At 41.0% G+C, this 20,489-nt stretch overlaps 1 protein-coding gene across 1 annotated transcript in view; it reads left to right on the forward strand.

Moving 5' to 3' along the window:
- LOC105936275 (sema domain, immunoglobulin domain (Ig), transmembrane domain (TM) and short cytoplasmic domain, (semaphorin) 4C) overlaps positions 1 to 20,489 on the forward strand; it is a gene marked incomplete in the record, with an annotated part of 144,596 nt that overhangs the window by 101,417 nt on the left and 22,690 nt on the right. Inside the window, 6 exon segments of the mRNA XM_036144615.1 lie at positions 3,045 to 3,199; positions 9,932 to 9,994; positions 12,813 to 12,911; positions 13,330 to 13,426; positions 15,658 to 15,777; positions 19,178 to 19,329. Coding sequence (XP_036000508.1) covers positions 3,045 to 3,199; positions 9,932 to 9,994; positions 12,813 to 12,911; positions 13,330 to 13,426; positions 15,658 to 15,777; positions 19,178 to 19,329 — 686 coding nt within the window.

The raw sequence follows: 20,489 nt of genomic DNA on the forward strand, positions 1-20,489 counted from the left end.
TGAGAGAGTATCTTTGCGTCTTGTTTATTTGCACGGCCTTTCCAAACACATGAGCACCTTATCGCGCTCCTGAACTAAAGATCTGGAACTCCTCAGACTTGCCCTGAAGACAGACTCGTACTCCGAGTTTTTAAAGTAAACACAGAACGTTAGAAACTTTCCATGCAGGACTCCATCCTGCAAGAGTCATTTACCAGAAGCCCCGAAGCGCTGCAGATAAGAAGTGTTGTTAAATAACTCCAGTTATGGGGTGTTGAGGTTTTATTGCAATAATTCACAAGGCTCCACCGGAAATTTCAGTGTTAAGATGTTATTTCCAGATATGCAATGCTTAGCAAAAGTATTCACACCCCATAATACTTTTCAAAATGTCAAATTGCAGCCTTGGACTAAGCCCTTGTCAGAAAAAAACAAAAACATAACTGAACAGACTTAATAATGTGATCAAAAACTAAATCTGCTTATCGCCACTGATCTCATGAGTAAACATGGTGGTGGTAGTGTCATGCTGTGGGAATGCTTTTATATAGCAGGGACAGGGAGGCCAGAGACGCAGAGTCCACCCCTAAATCCACATTCATGATGTAAAAAAAAACTATTCACATTATTTTGCAAATAAGAATTGGCACACAAAAATAGTCTCTAAATGTGTAAAGCTAATGAACACCAAAAGGATGATTTTACAGAGTTGTGTGCAAGTAGGCTGAATGCAAATGTATGTCAAATTTTCCAGATTGTTTTTCTTAAAAAAAACAAAGTTATGTATTCTTTTCCGTTTCACAATTGTGTACTACATAAGTTTATCACTTAAAATCCCCATAAAATACACTAAGGCCTGTGGTTCTAAAGTGACAAAATGTTTAAAATTCAAGGTTCGAGGTATTTCTGCAAGGCACTCTTGCTAGAGGGGAGGGGGGGGGGTCTTGTTTTCCAGATGGGAAGGTGACAAAAAAGCTAGTCGACAGCTGGCTCAGTCAAACGTTGGTTGTATTTTTTCCTCTGCTCCATATTGGCTCCCGTGCCCTACCCTCTGAGACCACTCCAGTTTGTTTAGGGATGTTGTTTGTCTTGTGGATGGTTTACCACTGTTTCCCAAAGCAAAAATGGGACTTGTCATTGTATCTTAAACTCCATGGTATCACTGTGTAACTTCAGCTCAGATCACGCTCACCTGAGACCAAGCTTTGTCCACAAAACAGAACCCTAACCCTTTTGTTGTTTATTTCATTTTCAAAAGCTCTTGTTTCATTTATAAGCAGCTTGTCGTCGGTGTGGTTTCAGGCTGGCTTAGTTAACGAAGTTGGTTTGCTGAACCATTCACCCCACAGACATTTAGCTGACATGTTATCTTGTCTATCAGTTTGAGTCGAGAGAACAACCAAAACTGCAAAGTTAAACCAAAAAGATTAAAAGGCACAGATTTAACACTCTTATAAACTGGTTGGTTTATAAATAAGCATCAGTTGAGTTATTTTTGCTAAACAAGTTTGGGGTTAGATAAAGGCTTGGGTTCATTTAACACAGCTGGGCTGGGCAATGGGTTTGACCCAGCATACTGAGTTACTGCTCTAATGGGCCAAAGTGAGGCAGAGAGTGTTTTAAACAGTTTACCCCAAAACCTGGATTTTTAAAGTAACATTTGGGTTTAAATGGGTTTTATTTCATCCCTCTTGGGCAGTGTCACTGCATGAAGCTGTTGCAGAGGTGGAGAGCTCTTTCGCTGACGGGCAGATACATCTTCGGTGCACTAAGGAGCGCAATCGCAGATCCTTCCTCCCAGCAGCTGTTTTTGTAGCTGTCTTTATAACCATCTCTGCTCCCAGTGAACTCAATAAGAGTTTACATTCCTGCTGCTGTTTGCACATTATTTTAATTTCTTCTAAATAGTCTGTGTCATTGTTGTTTTTTAATGCACAGATATGCATACGCATGATGAACACATACAACTACTCTCTTCAGCTGCGCATTTCTTTCAATTTGGGAATCCAATTTTTAATAACTGCATGTTTTCTTGTGTTGTAAAAGTTTGCCCTTGTTGCACAATCTCTTGTACATTTATATCTTTTTTTTAACTTTGTGTGAATTTGTGTACTTCCATTTCTCCTCTCGCTTTGCCACTGGTTCACCTGAATTACAGATATATATACAGAAATACAGATTATCAGTTTAAAAACAATAGTCATCCTCAAGTTGTGTAAAAACAGTTATTGACAACGAGAGGGATTTAGATCACATAAATTCATACTTAGTGTTTTGTACTGCATAAAATATGTGCTTTATATATTAACTTTCTGACCTATAATTGGCCAAAATGTTAGACATAGCTGCAGTTTATGCTAACTACTTATGTAGCATACGGCAGCCTGATGTTAGTTTTAAGTGTACAAACTGGTGAGCTAAATTCTTAAACGCCATCCACTGATAATAATATTGCATTATTTTATGCTTTGTCTTAAAGAATAATTTAACAATCCTAACATTTCTTATTTCATCCTGTGGAACAGGTTTAGCGAAGTCGACCTGACCTTTTGAAACGAATGATGAGGCTCCTTCCAGCCTCCTATCTAATCCAACCAACTGAATCCCAATTTTAGACCCGATGCAAACTGCCCAGCTTCTGGCCCAACAGCCTAAAGCCAGCAGGCTTTTCAGTTCAAGAAATAACCAATTGATTTTCAGTGCTTCGAGCCTCAAATGTTTGAAATAGGCTGCATAACTGATCTGGCTGGGGTTCTTCAACAGATTATCCGGCCAGTGTGCAATACCTGCCGCATGCAGGAACCGTTTGGAAGTGTATTTGAAAAAAAAATGTGAAGTGCACACCATTAGTTTTCCAACAGGAGATGAGGAGGAGATAAACTTAATGTATGACACTGAGCTATTTACTAAAAGGCTGAAACATTTACTAAAAGGCTGAAACATAAACAGAATTCGACAAGCGAGGCGTAAATGTTCCTCTCGCGCCAACTCCAGTCGGGTCAGCCGAAGGGGGATTACATCGTCGGAGGTGTAACCTAACGATGCATCTCTGTGTCTTCATCCAGATGGGCTGGACAGCATGGCAAGGTTCAGCATTCAGGGAGTGTTCAACTACAGCATGCTGACTCTGTCTGACCACGAGAGGGTTCTGTACGTCGGAGCCCGTGAAGCGCTGTTCGCCCTGGACCCTAACGACATCAGCAGGCAGCTCCGGCCGCAGGTAACGCACACGTAAACACACATATGCACTCGAAAGGCTGATCTGAATGGAGTCAAAGCATGGCGAAGCTGACTGTATACAGTGAAGCATTCCTAGTAAAGAAAGACAAATAATTACCACCTGGCTGTCTGCAAATAATTCGGAAATATCTTTGTAGCAATGCCACAAATTAAATGATAAGGTGACATTTCTTGTCACGGGGGAGTCTTGACGGGCAGTTCAGGAACAAAAGCATAATTCACAGGGCTTTGCTGCAGAGATAAACGTTCATTCTAGATTTAATTAGGACACCAGTTTTAATAGAATTACAGCACAACATTTAAAGGTTCTTGGATAAGGAAAATGGGAGAACATAAAACACCCTCTTCCTTTTCACACTTTTGTTTTGCTCCCTATTAACACGCAGAGTGGCCTTCCTTTGAAGTCTTTTTTCTTTTACTCTTTTGGATTTGAGGACGTTTCAGAGCGCCCACACTAGATGTTGAATTGTTTGTTGGTCTGATTTAATTTGTTAACGCTGCAATCCTTGAAAAAGCTTAATACCGAGCAAATAACTTCAGAAAATACCTCCAGATGGGATGAAATACGGAATGACTTTAACCCCACATGCTGTTAGCTGAAGGCGTTTCCAAGTGCAGAAACAGGTTCTTGTTTTAGACATTTAGCTTTGTAGCCCTTGTGTCTTTAGAAGAGGAGAAAAAACATCATTGAAAACTTATGAGATTTATATTTCATCTTATAGAGATCCATCTACACTTGTTGCCAAAACTGATTTAGAGAATTTTCAACTTTTAACTGGTTTCAAAGGATAACTCTTGGCTTGTTTAGCTATTAGTATGTATGTTTTCCAAGAGCTGTATATCAAAATAAATGAATGAATACATGTAATAGATAATTAAAAGACCTTTTAAATTACACCAAGAATTTGTATGTCGGGTTAAAAACAAAAAATTTTATTTCCCAAAAAAGGAAAATCATATTGTTATTAATTTCCCAGGATTTTCTCACACTTTTTTTTACCAAACTACCAAAGTTGTTATAAAGTATGGGGATTTTTTTGTGAATGCTATGCAATCTATCACTACTCAAAATAATCACACCATTTTAATTTATGTAGTTTTTCCCCAATGATTAGACAGGAACCACAAACTGAAAATCATGACAGAAGTGGAGGAATGGTAAATGGCTAGTACTTGTACAGCGCTTTAACTAGTCCAACGACCGCAAAGCGCTTTATACTACAATCAGTCATTCACACATTCACACCCTGATGGTGGTGAGCTGTTAGTAGCCACAGCTGCCCTGGGGAAGACTGACAGAGGCGAGGCTGCTATAAATCGGCCCTCTGACCACCACCAGCACTCAATTTGGTTGAAGTGCCTTGCCCAAGTAAATGGTATATGGACTGAACTTATAAAGCACTTTTCCAGTCATACTGACCACTCAAAGCACTGTACACTAGAGCCACATTCACCCAATCGCACTTACAAACACACACACACATTTATACACTGATATGCAGCTCGGTAGGCAACTTAGGGTTAAGTGCCTTGCCGAGGGGTACATCAACATGTGACAAGACTGGAATCAAACCCACAAACCTTCCAATTGCATTTTCTAATTCATATCATATGGATGTTTTTACTTCTTACTTAGTATTTTCCCACCTTCAGTCAGTCCTGCTAGCTGGACAAATATAACAAGGTAAAAAAATAGGATTTACGATTAATCGAAAAATCTTTCCAGTGTTTTTTTTTTTTTTACTCACTTTACACATGTTTTTTTGTCACTCTGTGAGGCGTAATGCTGGTAAAGTTACTGCGCGAAGCCATTTCATGCCGTACTTTTCTACCGTCAGCACTAAAAGCTGCCGTGTGAACACGAGGTAACGAACAGGACCTCCTCCGCCGGTACATACCCGTCCCCAGGCTCGGCTCGTGTTTCTTACTTTAGGAAGCAGTCGTTCAATCAGTTTTCTTTCTCCACTTCCCTTGTTTCACTGTGCGTGTTTCTTCTCTTTTTCTGCATCGCGGGGGTGGGAGGACCTATTTCTCTCCATTAATACCCTTGACTTGACCTGCTGCGCACAGCACACGCAGAGACGCGAGCCCCTCCGGGACTCGGCCGGGTTCTGCTTTGCTCCCTCAATAATTGGTCTGTGTTGCAATCAATAGAGTTGCAGCGGTGCAATGAGGGTGTAGTGAGCAGCCCACAGCGGTTTGGGGATTTCTATCTGATTTGCCGCTGTAATGAGCAGTTATTAGATGCACACATAACACAGGCCCTGAGCACACCGCGGCAACACAACAAAGCCAGCGGCTGGTTTGAGTCAGGCTTTGCGAGTCTTACAGTAACGATAAGGCCACCTGTTGTCAAAGCGGAGAGAGAAGGAGCGAAGACGGCGCAACGTCTGAGCGTGGCCGAGGAAACAGTCCACCCCCTTCTGTCGCCGCGTCCCCCCCCATCATTCTCTCCCTCCTGCTCCTCCTTCCTTTTCCGCTAACTGCTTTCTCTTTTTATTTCTTTGCTGTCTCCCTCGTTCTCTGTCTCCATCACTTTCATCACCATCTTCCCTCCCTGGATATTCTCCGGGGAGGTTTTCCTCAGAATTTTTGTAAACAAGAAAGCTTTTGCTTGTGTTCGCGCCGCGCATTTTCTCCCTCCATTATTCAGTTATCGTCCTCGTGATGACAGTCGGCTCCATTTTAGCTCTCCATTATTTTATCGTTCCTAATAGTTTTTGCAGCACCTAACTGCACCGGTTTGCCAGTGTTCCAGCATTAAGAAGCACACACACACACACACACACACTACAATAGCTACTCTGCTTTTAATTTGAATAGCTAATGAAATTTCTGTTTGAATTTAATTACATTTATTTTACTTTTTTTCACTATGCCAGGAAGTTCAGCTCGCAGCCTGAGCAACTTGCAAATCAGATTTCTATTTTGGTTCAAATGCTAATGGGCTAAACATTGCCTGTGCTATTTGTGCTGACGTAGGCGGAGGCCTTTGAAAATGCTTAAACCAAGTGGCCGTGTAACAGCGCTGAGGTCATTACCAAAATAAATGTTTGCTCTGCGTGTCGTTTTTTTTTTTTTTTTTTTTTTTTCATTTACCTACTTTAATCGCGGATATGCTGAGGTGTAACTAAACACGGGGATGTGTCGGGGCTGCATTAATGCCGGCGCCACCAGCGCTAATGTGATGAGCGTTTGCTTCGGTGTCTCATCAATGACAGCCCCTCCTGTGTGACGCCTGGTGCTCCTACTACAGCGTGGTGTTATATTTAGCATGGCTGTGGACATGAGTGGTTAACAGGGTGGGGTGCATTTTTTTTTTATTATTATTAATTAAAATAACCATGGAAGCAAAATCAGAGGTAAAAATAAACGCTTAGAGCTGCTCCTTCATTAAAATCCTAATCAGATTAGTTAAAAGCGCCGGTCTTGGACATGATATTTTCTAACTAATGATTCGTTTAGATTTTAGTCTTGATAATTAGAACCTCATCAGCTTTTAGTGATTCTCTGGAAATTAAATTAGATTTAAGGGCCGTGGGAGGAAGAGGTCATTTTCCCAATGCCTCGCAGAATGACTCACGGTCTTTAAACTTTATCACATTCTGTAACGTTACCGCCGTAAACTTCTTGGCGTTTTCTTTCTTCTAGACCAAAACAAATTAGCGCAAAACAGAGTAGGCGGGAAAATGATACGCAGTTCTTTTGAAGTCGAAACGCATCTAAAGAGTCTGCCGTGTACTGAATGTCAACCGGCTCCCTTTGCTCAGAAGACCCACAAATCCAGACTGTCGGTCGTCACCTCATGAGAAATTAGATTCCACATGTGTGTAATATAATCTCAGAATAAATCCAGATGGTCTGTGAAGGCCTTAGAGGTTTGTTGGAGAACAATAGTGAACAAACAGCATCCTGTAGGCCACCAGACAGGTCAGAGATAAGATTACAGAGAGGTTTGAAGCAGGGTTAGGCTACAAACCAATAACCTGAGCCACCCCAAGATATCTCACTGAGCACGCTTTCTGAAAAGAAAAAGGGTATGGCGCTAATCAACCTAAGACATGTTGTACCACCTAAACTGACAGGCCAGTTATCAGAGAAGCAGCCCCTGTAACTCTGGAGGGGTTGCAGAGATCCACAGCTCTGGTGGAAGAATCTGTTGTCAGATACTTGTTGCCCGTTCAGCAGCTTTTATTGAATAGTATTGATTGAAAGTGATTTTTAAAGAAAGCCACAATACCTCCCCTTTTTTAGTGTAAGGTAAGCTGTTAAGGGGACACAGAAAACATATGGAAGAGGGTGCTAAGAACAGAATGGAGCATTTTGGCCTCGCACTGAACATACCATTACCATGCCCCGTTGCTGCCATAGTGGTGGCAGCATCATGCTGTGGGATGCTGTTCTTCAATCCTACAAGAACAACTCTTAAAGGCTGTGAAATAATTCAGATTGAGGCGGAGGTTCAACTTCCAGCAGGACAGCGTCCCTATAAAAGCAGTCAGCACTACTGTGGAATTACTTAAACAAAAGTATGTTCATATTTGTATGTGTCCCAGTCAAAAAAATCTATCTGTTTCTAACTGAGCTTGGGCTATTTTTAGTCGAACGGGTAAAAATATCAGTCTCTAGATGGTCGAAGCTGGTAGAAACCCACACAAAAAGGCTATCGCCTAAAATCTCCATAAAACACATCAGGGGTTTATGGTAGTAGCATAAAATGTGAAATGTTCAAGAGGCATGGCCAGTTTTGCAAGGCCCTGCCTTACCTACACTCATTTAAAATGTGGTTATAAAAACAAGAAATTAAACCGTGGATTACAACAACAGTCGCTGTGGCAAACAGCCTGCTTTATGTTTTATTTTTATTTCAAGACCATTAAAAGCCATAGTTACTGTAGCACTTAATGACCGTTCTATATTTTAAGATGCGGTTTATCTACCAGTACATTGCTTTGTAAAGGTCCGTTGTTTGATTGCACTCGGTTTACATCCAGTGGAGGTTTGCGGCAGCTCCCTGGCTTTAATAGTCATTATAATTAGAGCTAATGGTGTGTAAAACGTCTAAGGAAACACGATCAGATTCCTCTGACCTTTGTCCACGCAGCCGAGTTCGGCCAGGTGTTCCGGAGGAAAAATGGGTTTTAACATCTCTCCCTGCATATGTTTCAGCAGCACACCATGATATTCTCTGCAGTCTGACTTTGATCCTTCCAGAGCGCTGTAGTGTTTAATCATCAGATATATCCCCCCAGTAAGGCTTTCACAGTGTCGAACTCACTGCTAGCCGCGTGTTTAATGGAGCCAGAGACAGAAACAACATAACCATGGAATGAGTCGCATCGGTAACACTTTTCTGCTTTTACCCTCCACCACCTGCAGCTCAGTCTGTGAATTATTTCATTGACCTAAGTGTATGTGGATCAGCATGGGGAAGTCTTTTATTTTATTTTATTTTAATTTTAACAGTAGTGAAAAATACAACAAACCATAAAAGAAGGTGTGACCTCCAACATTTAGTGTGGTGTGCTCCTGGCTGGTGAAGTGCGGGCTGAACACCAGGGTGAGATCAAAGAAGCTGTCTCAGATGTTCAGATGGAAAGTTGTAGCATCTGATGATGAGTCAAAGAGCAGGACTTCTGGAGAAATGTCCTTTAAACCTCGTACTAACTGTGAAGCACAGAGCTGGAGGATGGGTTTTGGGGACGCTTTGCTGCAGGAGGACCTGGCCAGCTCACTATCATGGATTCCACCATGAATTCGGCCACAGGTCTGATGGCGCTTGAGGAAAATCGGAGACCATTAGTAAAAATCAAGCAAGGGCAATGCAGAAATGGGCCGTGTAAAATCCTAGATCTTGAGCTCGTTCTGTTGTGGGGTGACTTTACACAAGCTGTACATGGAAGAATCCTCTTAGAGCAACTTAGAGCCAAACGTGAGAAGCGAGGCAACCCTTCCTCAGACCAGGCTGTTAGATGCCTCCAAGAAGCATCTCACTGAAGTCATCTTAGCTAAAAGTGGGGCTAAAACACTGTGACGGCCCACTGCTCCCTCAGGGATGGGTTAAATGGAGAGGACAAATTTCATTGGAATGCTTGTTACAATGACAGTAAAGATGATTATTATTATTTCTCAAAAAAACTAGCATTAAAAGGGCAGGGTGTCCTAACTTTTTCCTCAGTTAGAAATTGTATTTGTACATGTTTTGTTTATGAGTAAAACGTGGCTATGTTTGTTAAGTGCAATTAAATCACTTTCTTTTCCTGAGATGAAAAAAAAATATATATAGCCATGTGTGAATATTTCTTAATAAAGTACTGAATATTTAATGGAGTGTCCTAACCCTTTCACAGGACTATCAGTGGATACATTTAGTTCATAAAGATTTGTGTAAAACACTTTAATCCTTTCAACAAGTAAAACATATGGGAGATATATTTGTTGAACTACAGTCCTAACATGAGTCTAGGTTAGTTGCTATAGTTACAGCAACTGGTGGGCAATTGTGTAGAGAATTGGCAGAGCCATAAGATGTCTCTGTTTTTTTTTTTTTTTCCCTTTTTTACTGTAATGTGTTTTAAAGTGCATCTCATAAGAGACTGAGGAAGAGATTTGTTTTTCAAGCATTTATGCAGTGCTATATAACTCACATACTGATGTACAGGTAAAAGGGCGACAACCATCACATTTGTCTCTGTCTCCCCCCCCCCCCCAGATCGACTGGCCGGCTCCGCAGGATAAGAAAAGGGAGTGCGTTGCCAAGGGGAAGAACAACCAGGTAAAGTGGACCCTCACTCACACGCTCCCGCAGTTCCTTTAGATGGTTTCATCTGCCGGTGAGCAACGCGTTGCTTGCTCAGAAAATAATAGCTTGGGTCTATACTGAACTGCAGCATTTCTCAGTTCACTTAATTACATTTTGTTAAGTCTGCGAGGGGTTTCCAAATTGGAAACTTTCCAGTCATTCCATTAGCACACAGAGAAGTCTATCATTCAGACAGGGTCAGGCTCAGCAACTTTTTTTTTTTAAAGCGCCTGAATTCAGCATGTCTTTTGTCTTCAGCAGCAAAAAGCAGATTGCAGCGCTTCTCTGCGAAAGGCAGAGTGTGAGGAAGGGTTTGGTAGCACTGCAGTCCAACGCTACAGGATCTGACTTCACTCAAAACACACGCACAGCTTCGTGTAGCTGGTTGTTTTAATATGGCTAGCATATCTGCCGGTGAGAAATAAAAAAAAATACATTTTGGATTAGATTTAAGGTAATGTTTCAATAGTTAAAAGGATGGTTTAGGATTTTTTAGAGGTTTTGTCTAAAGGTTATAAGCAGTAATATCTGCCCTGCAGTTGATAACTCTGATTCTGACTAATAATAATAATTATAATATAATTATAATTATCAGATATTTCTGACTAAGCTTGATTTGGCTATTTTTTTCCAGGTTAGCTGTTCGTGTGTGCAGAACGTCTGCTGTATAAAAAGTCTAAAAAAAATAAATAAATAACTCCAGTCTCAGTCAAGGATCATAGCAGTTTATGCTAACGCTATATTATAAACTTTTAAAACTGTTGATATGTTTCAGTTGGGTGCTTATTTACTGAAAGAAATGCTAATTATTCACACAGGAAATGGAATTATAAGGAGGTGCATCATCAAAATTCCTCCTGACAGAAACAAATCCTAAAAATGGAACATGTAAAGCCCTTCTTCTCAGAGGAACTTTGTGATGTAAAAGTAAAGGGGTTTGAAAATGTTGGAAATTAAATAGCGATTTAAGTTAACTGTATTTCAGTTTTTACTCTACCCCACTGTTCTTTTAAGTAGTAGTCCTCGCTGGAGACCGTCACTGTTCTTTTCTCAGTGCGTGTTTAACACAGGAAGATCATTAGTGTTGTACCATCTCCCAGCTCTATTTCCTGTGTAACTCATCAGGCGTCTCTGTAAATAGCCGCCCTGTTCAAACAGGACGACTGATTTGAGATTCAAAAATTTCCGTTTCCATAAACCAAAATGATGTTTTTGACATTGGAGTTGTTTTAATATGAAGTTGTTTAGTCAGTTTTGGTCTTGAACCCTCCCTAAATAGCCATTAGCTTCAGCCTCCAGGTCCAATTTATCTGGATTTACTCTAAAGGAGGAGATTAAGAGCGTCTTCTACTGGATTTAAGATGCTACCTGCTTGATATGTACTCAGAACTATCCTTTAAATATGAAACCATACACTGTCAAGTTACGAGTCACCTGAGGACATCCTACCACTCTGAAATACTCTGGGATTAAACTGTTTTTGTTTGTTCTCCTTCTCAACCATCAGCCGAGGTACATTAGAAGACACAGTGAGGTTTCCAGAGTCAGGTCTGCACCTCAAGCCTCAATGGGAGCCTTCATTAGGACAGCATGCAGCTTAGGTTCTATGCTGTCCACGAGCAAGAAATTCTGCTTAACATTTTATAGTAACTCACTATAGTGCATGCACAACAGCAACTTTGGATGGGATTTTCCATGGAAAGGGAAAATAGTGCATAGAACAGCAGAAGCAACATTTCTTTGAAACTGGCTCCTAGTAGGATTAAAAAATACATGTAGAATAAATTTAGATTGAGCTTAAGAAACACATGGACTGTATCACGTAGCTGTTAGAAGCTGATGCATACACAAAAATCCCAGAAAATTCACAGCTTGAGTTTAGCTGAATTCCACAAACTGGAAGAAAACAACAAAAAGCTGTGGCGGCACTTGCAATTAGTGTTCAGTATTTCCCTTTAGAGACCAATGCAATCACAGGTACAGTTTCAAAAGTAATCACACCCTTTCAACTTTTGCACATTCTGTCACTGTAGATCAACACAAAGTAGCACATAACGGTGAAGTGGAAAGGAAATGATTTTCCATATAAAAATCACTCCCTACTCTGGTGTCCCTTAAGACTTCTGAATGAATGCGCAAGGCACTGCAAACTTATGTAAACAAAAAAAAAAATAAATAAATAAGAATCTGGCTTTTATGCACATTATTGTTTTGCCCCAAAGAGACAAGTGCGGGCAGATTTGCTAGTTTTCCTGTATCATGCCGAATTGTCTGGCCGGCTGTTGCAGAGACAACATCAACTAGATGCACTGAATTATTCATTCCGCTGGTATGCATCATTTCTGAGCATCTGTTTTCATTTCCATTCAAAGGGCTTCATTCTTCATCGCTCACCGTGCAGACATTAAAGGGCACTCCTCATAACGAGCCGCATAAATTATTCCGTTAATTATTCTCGGGAACTGTCTGTGACTTTCTTCTTCATTTTAGATTGTTCAGATAATTTGTAGAAGCGTTGTCTGTTAAGTGATGCAGTCAAAGGGACACTAAACGCTTCTGCTGCCTCCATCTTTTTGTTATTTAACACACAAAAAAAAAAAAACGAGCAAGATGAATAGGAGATTGTTTGTAAATGTATTTCCAGCCACCACGGCATTCTCATTGAAGTGTTAAGCAGTGTCCTGGAAGAGAGAATGTCTTCGGCTTCCCAAATGACAGAGTGACTCCTAAAGCACTTTAAACTTTGATAACGCCATTCCAATCACTCCTTCTTCGACTCTTCCCTTCGCAGACTGAGTGCTTCAACTACATTCGTTTCCTGCAGAGCTACAACCACACGCACCTCTACACCTGCGGCACCTACGCCTTCCAGCCCAAATGCAATTACATCGTAAGTATTCATGGGCGCGCGTGTGTTTTTCTGGATGGACTCATGGCAAGCGGTGGCTGACAGGTGTCAACCTGACACATGACCCGGGGGGGGGGCCCGTGCCGGCGTGTGACAAAATGAGAATAAATGCAACAGAAGAGGAGTGTAGCACACACAGGGGGGGGGTCGGCTGGATAATGTGAACGCTGCTGTGTGGGCTATGAGTGTTTGCATGCATGTTACACTGATGCGATAGGACATCATGGTGAGGGGGTTCGTGCACTGGACGGACGAGGCTTCCAGCTCTGTCATGGGGGTCGTATAATGCAAACTGACCATGAACCACCTGTGTTCCTCATGTTTTTTTGTGTGTGTGTGTGTGTGTGTGTGTGTGTGTGTGTGTGTGTGTGTGTGTGTGTGAATTTGTGTTTGCTTGCAGAAAGCGGATGATTTTACCCTCAACACGGCGGCTCTGGAGGATGGGAAGGGCAAATGTCCATATGACCCTGCCAAGGGCCATACCGGCCTCATAGTGGGTAGGTTAAAATAATTAAACTGCCATATACACCAATGTCGCTTAAGGAACAAAGGTCCCTTACAAGACATAATTTGTTCCATCACAAAGTGACTTATTAGTCATTTAAGCGTAAGAAAGACATTTAACTTAAGGAGTAAGTCAGAACTCGGCTGCTCCCAACCGACATACATCATACTAATCGCTCTGATCCAGTTGTTGACATCGTTCCCAGATGTTAAGGTAACTTGCATACGCCTTAGCTAGGGATGCTGAATATTGCATATTGTATTATTGCACGTTTTGTAAATAGGCTGCACGTTTTTCCACTGTCAATATCTTTTTTCTTAGTTCAATATTTACGTTGGTATTTACCCTTATCTTCTACTCTTGGTGTTTCTTTAGAGCTAACTTTAGATTATACCGGGTTGCTTTTTTTTTCTTCTACTCTTTGTTGTTTTTTCCTCATCGCTAAATATTCTGTGTAACTGTCTGTGTGTTTGCCACTGTCACACCAAGATTTCTCCATTTCAGGACGATATAGAAATTCTTATTCTTAGTCTATATACAGTGCCATGCAGAAATGTTTACACCCCTTTAGCGTTTTCGCATTTTGTAACACTGCATAATGATTTTCAACATCTTGTCATAAATAAAAGTCAACAAGTTTAATATGCATTTGTATACAGGCCCCCTGAGTCATTACCTTGTAGAAGATGTTTTCATTGCAAGTACAGTGTCAAGTCTATTTACTTTGCTTTGCACATCTAGAGACTAACATTTGTACCACAGAATAGCTTATGTTCAGTGGGATTGGGTGGAGAGACAGTCTGTGAACATCAGTTTGCAAGTCTTTAAACAGATTTTTAATTGGGTTTAGGTGTGGACTTTAACAAATGAATAACTTTGATCCAAATCATCCCACCCTAATCTCAAATTAGCTCCATCGTCACATCATCTCTAAACAGGTCCAGTGTCCCTGACCAAGAAAATCATCTGCACAGCATGTTTCCACCACCATGTTTCAATGTGATGTCGCTGTGTTGAGAGTGACCTGCAGTGTTAGTGTTCTGCTGCATATAGTGTCTTGTATTTAGGCAAAAAGAAAATAATAACGATGAAGCTGACCAGACCATCTTCTTCGACATATCCGTTCTGTCCCTTACACGGCTTACGGCAAACTGCATACAGGACGCCTTAATGCCATCTCTCTTTCAACTGTGACTTCTTGACTCTCCAACTAAGGCCAGATTTGCAGAGTGGCCAACTAATAATTTTCCTGCCAGCAGGTTCTCCCACCAGAACTATGGGTCTTTGCAGGTTCCAAAGAGTTACTGTAGGCCACTTGGCTGTTTCTCTGTTCCTGTCCTTGTCCAACACAGCTTGGTAGGTTTGCATCTGTGCCATACCCTTTGATGATGATCATGAGAGATTGAACAGTGCTCCATAAGGTATCCAAAGCTTGGTATGCTTTACAGCCTTTTCCGGATTTAAACCCCCTCCACCGCTTTCTCCCAGACCTGTCCCCGGTGCTCCTCAGTCTTCATGATGGTGTTTGTTTGCTAATGTTCTCTAACAGCCCTCTGAGAACTTCACAGAACAGCTGGATTTATACTGAACCTAAATTACACATAGGCGGAATATAATTACTTCTGAATACAAATGCACACTACACCTTTTAGATTTTCATTTATACTTTCCTTTACTCTACACAATTATCTGCTGTCAAGGGACGTGAACACTTTTTTTTCCCCATGACACTGTAAGAAAAACAAAGCTAAGTACTATAAGAGTAGCTTATACAAAATACCATAGAGCTTTTTAACACTTTGAACCTGCACAAAAACAACATGCATGCAGGGAAGCACAATATAAAACATAGGTTGGCTTGTGGTTAATATTGTATGCATAAAGATTAAGTATTTGATTAGTATCTTATTCCTAAAAAACACATATTTTTGTCTGAGATCTATTTACCCCGGGATAAGCATTAAATATCTACTAAATGCTCCAGCAGAAATTCTCTTTAGTGTTCTAGCCCTAGAATTGCACCGAGAGTCCAGAGGTGCAATTTAACCTTTCATGCTGCATTCACTTCATGGTGGTCAGCTTTACCGACCTTACAGACAACCATTCTTGCTGCAGTTCTGTGCCTCCCAGCTGAAACGGTGACCTATTTCATTGTGAGCCTCCATAATTGTATCTGATGAAAAAAAGAAGGCTGAATTATTTTTATTTTTGCCCTTTTTACAGATAAGGAACTGTACTCAGCGACGCTCAACAACTTCCTGGGTACGGAGCCAGTTATTCTGAGGAACCTGGGCCAGCAGCATTACAGCATGAAGAGCGAGTACTTGCCTGCGTGGCTCAATGGTGAGTGTAAAAAAAAAAAAATCATGCAAACAATGTATATTAGAATGAAACGGTCACTTGTGAGAGAATAGAGTTATGTAGAGATGAAAACATATACTATACCGCGATTGTTGGACTCACAGCACTTTCTGCACGCTCTGGGGCAGTTAAAGCACAACTATAATGACAATTTTCAACTTCTAAGTAGATTTTTACCCTTACATCAAAGGTTAACCACCACTGCTATTATCTAATGGCTCATTACCCATAGACTTTGCCATCTGCATTACATGATTAGATGAAATGGTTGACCCAAGGCAACGTGACATTGTCCAGTGAGGCTCTGAGTGGATCAGCATTACTGCTGTTGTCAGGTCATCCAATTTTCTTTCAACTGGAGAAACACTGGATGAACTAGAAACTATGAGAAGTATGTGTACGGATAGCGGCATCAAAAGGAAACTGGGCTATATACAACAAATGCACATTGTCCTAAATCCTTTTTATTTATTTATTTTGCGGTCACCTGTTGCATTGAAGCCAATTTTATCTAACGCCACAGATGTAGAGAACACACAGCACTTAGGAGGGTAAGCACCTGTCACACCTCTCCAAGCAGCGGGGACAGTGGCCAGTGTAGCTTCTTGGTCTGCGGTGATGTTTGTCCACCTGTTTGTGTTTGGTCCCCATCTTGACCAACTGATACACAGGCCATTTTGGGGTGGTAGTCTTCAATACTGCCATTACTGCATTAGATATGAAATCAGAATTTGACCACAGCATCAGGAGATTTACTAGTTGACCCACTGCATTGTGGCAGATGTGCACTTGCTGCTGGAAGTAATCTGTGGTATTGTGGAAGGGACAAACATCAGTGGAAGAAAGCAGTAATGTAGTGGTTTCCTGAAGGTCATCCCTCAGCTACGTTTGCTTAATAGCTTGGCTGATCACACACTATCCTGTGCACTCCCACCTCAGCCTCCTGGGCCACCTTTCTTCCAGCCCCGACTCCATGACCGACAGCTCACCGTCATCCGTACGTAGTTAAAGGTCATGAGTCAAAAGCAAAGCAACCAAAACACACAGTGGTGAACATAAATGTAGTTCTCCTGGGGCAAGCTAGGCTAATGCAAAGCATGGCCATCCTTGGACTACTGTAGCAGTTAGGAAATATATGCTATTGTCTTCTTACTAAAAATAAAAAGGTAAATACAATAAAAAAAAAAACTAGAGAGACTGCACCACGTGTATAAATGTATTGGAAAAAGTTAGAGCTTCTTCAACCTATGAAATATTTTATTCTAATACTCTTTTTGTGATGAGAGAAACATGTTTGTGTGTGTACTGCCGATATTTCGGGCTAACTCTGAGCCAGTTGTACGGCTAATTTTGAGTTGTTTAACTCTACGTGTAACTGTATTTTGCCAGCATTACATATTTCTAATAACATCACAGTTACAAGGCAACTCTTGATACATGACTTATTCTAACAGCTGCCAGCTGTAGCTAGCAGCAGGTTAGCCTGCTAATGATATCCTTTGTGTTGTTCTGGTTATGGAGTGATGAGAAAATCCCTGTGAGGATTAATTTAAATTAAAAACACATCTAATTGATCCATAGACCTCTATGTTAAAAAGAAAATGGTATGTATTGGGTCTACAAGTTAAAAAAAAAAATTATGTCGCATCTGAATTTGAAAAATTTTGATTTTTGCTGTAAAGCTGTCTTTCACATGAAAATGAACTTGACTTTCCCTCTGGTCATATTGAGAAAGCATCTCCTCGGTACACTACCTCTATTGTACTTCCTTTAGATTAAAATGTTGGCTGTTTCCCTTTTTTTAAGTCTTGTGAAAATATTTAAATATTTTGCCATATTTACCGATGTATTTCAGTTTTAGCTCTTAAATAAGCAAAAGGTAGTTTTATATTTTTTTTAAACCCTCACCACAAGATCCCACATGAAAAAAGGACTAAATTGATTTTTACTGAATCAATTGTCTTCATGCTTCTGTTAATCCAATCTGGTAATTTTGCATAATTTACTTTTTTTTTGTGAACATTAAAAAAAAAAATTCTAATTCTAAGCTTCGACTGCTATTAGACCAGGCAGGTTTTGCTTGGTGTTAAAGTAGAAAAAATTGTTTAGGTCTAAATAAAGACCAAAATAAAGATGGCTCAGGTCTATGTCCAGCCTCAACATTGAAATCAAGTTTATTGCTCTGTGTGAAGGTATCAGAACAGGAACTCCACACTCACCATGAATGCTTGTAGCATACCAAACCAAACTGTTCTATTTAGATTATAATCAGAAGATTTATCTAAAAAACAAAACAGTAAAAATATGATTGGTTAACTCAGGTTGTGGAGGATAGACGAGCTACAAACACTGCAAGTTAATGATGATGTTTAGTTCTCATCAAGCTTCATGTTTTAAAATAGTAGTCTGAAATGTGCTGAAAGTATGAAGAGGATGAAGCTCACACTTCAGCCACAAAGAAGGATTGTTATCATTTGGGTCGAGGAGGCGGGGGGACAGAGTGAGGCACTTGGAAAGAAATGAAGGGGAGAGAAGAGGATGAAGTCGCAGCAGGAAAAATGGATGATGGAAAAACAAGACATTAGGAACTGGGATGAAGAGTCAGAGAGAGAGAGAGAGAGAGAGAGAGAGAGAGAGAGAGAGAGGGGTGAGGGGAGAAGGGAAGGTACATGAAGAGAGGAGGTGCATACAGATGAGGCAGGGCCTCAGTTTGATATATCTGTTTATTATTCATACAGATATGGACGTTTTTATTTAAAACCAGACCTGCCATGAAACTTGACTCACCTCAATTTAAGCAGTTTCTGACCAGCCTAAAAGCATTCGACTGGTCTGGGCTTCAGTGGAGAGTTACACCATCTCATTATGGCTGGGAATTCAGCTTCTGTCACTTCTACCTTAAAAAGATCAGTCCATCTGGGCAGCCGGTAAACTCACAGCGTAAAATAAAAACTGTTTGGCATAAAAATGAATGCGGAGCCCCAGGTGGCTAAGGTTTTAAAATTGCCTGATTGTTGTGAAAAAAAGTCAAATCTACAACCTAATGAGGCCCCAGATCCAGACACACCAAAAGGACAGCAGTGACCGAAGAGGGGTGGAACACAGAACAGATCACTAATAGTGAGCAGAGGGGAGAAAGAGAGTGAGAAATGACTTATGAAGAGGTGAGGAGTAGGGGAATGATGAAAGAAAATAGACGAGGAGGTGAGAAAGGGCGCTAGAGGATGAGATGGAGGTGTCAAGCATGCGTGTGGGGTGTGATTCAGGCCTGCAGGCTGAAACTGTCTCTTTGTTCACTTGTGATATATGTCTGCTGAGTAAAAATACACCCTCTGATCTCCTTCTTGTGTGTGTGTGTGTGTGTGTGTGTGTGTGTCCTCAGAGCCGGACTTCGTGGGTTCGGCCCTGGTCAGGGAGAGCAGCGGCAGCAAAGACGGCGACGACGACAAGATCTACTTCTTCTTCAGCGAGCGCGCGCTGGAGCTGGACTGCGACACCGAGCTCACCGTGGCCAGAGTGGCCCGCGTCTGCAAGGTAACGCGGGGCCAGCGGTAATCGCATCTGATCCCGGAACAGATTCAATTAGCGGCATTCTGAAAGCAGCTCAGGCTGCGTAAATATGCTGCATACAGACTGGAGTTCATCAATGCTGAAAGCACAGATTCAAACACGAATCAGTCTCAGTTAATACGGAGTTAATATGAGAGCGCAGGGACAGATTTGACGTGAAATCATGGGGGTTTTTTTGCACACTTGGCTGGGAATCAGCTGTTTTCGGCTCTCTCCAGCTGTGTTGGCAGCTGTTTCTGAGAACTTAATAATGTGAGGCAGCATTTGCAGACCGTGCTGGGCTTTAGCTAGAGATGGCCATGTTTGGAAGCAACTGATAACGCTTTTGCTTCTAAATAGGTAAATAAATATTATCTCTCCATCTGACTAATAACAATGGGAAAACTCTAATGCAGAGTGTCTTGGAAAAGTATTCACACTTAACACAAAGCCATGCATTTTAATTGGATTTTATGCAACCTAGAAAAATGGTGCATAACTGTGGAAGGACAGTATAATTGTGGATGGCTTTCAAAAGGTTTTACAGCGCTAATTCAGCATTTGTATTTCCCCTTTTACTCTGATAACCCACTGTGAAATCCAGCACATCTGATTACAGTTATTAATTAGCTATTTTAGTAGAAACGCGTGTTCTGGGAAGACCTCAGAGGTTTATTAGAGAACCTAGAACACCAAGGAACAATGCGAAACAGTGTTGGCAGCATTATGCTGCGGGCATGCTTTTCTTTAGCTGTTACATAGAGTGGATAGGAAGATTCCAGATGGAAGAAATTAATTTCCTAATAATAATAATGTTCCGCGACGCCATGAGGGATTAAGCGGTTTGGAAAATGGATGGATAATAATAATGTTAATATTTGGAGACTGCATAACAGGTGAGACTAAGGTCAGAGGGTCACTGTCCAACATGACAACAACCCTAAACATGTAGCCAGATTAAATGGAATGGTTTAGATCAAATGGCTTACGTCTGTTAAAATGGCCTAATCAAAGTCGCAAACTAAGTCCAAGTTATTGCGTGACTTGAAATTTATATTCCGACCTTCTATATTAAATTGAATTGAGCTTGATCGATTTTACATGGAAGAATGGGGGGAAACCTTCAAGCTCTGGATGTGGACATC

Source organism: Fundulus heteroclitus, chromosome 12 (genome assembly GCF_011125445.2).
Source record: "Fundulus heteroclitus isolate FHET01 chromosome 12, MU-UCD_Fhet_4.1, whole genome shotgun sequence".
NCBI classification, from domain to species: domain Eukaryota; kingdom Metazoa; phylum Chordata; class Actinopteri; order Cyprinodontiformes; family Fundulidae; genus Fundulus; species Fundulus heteroclitus.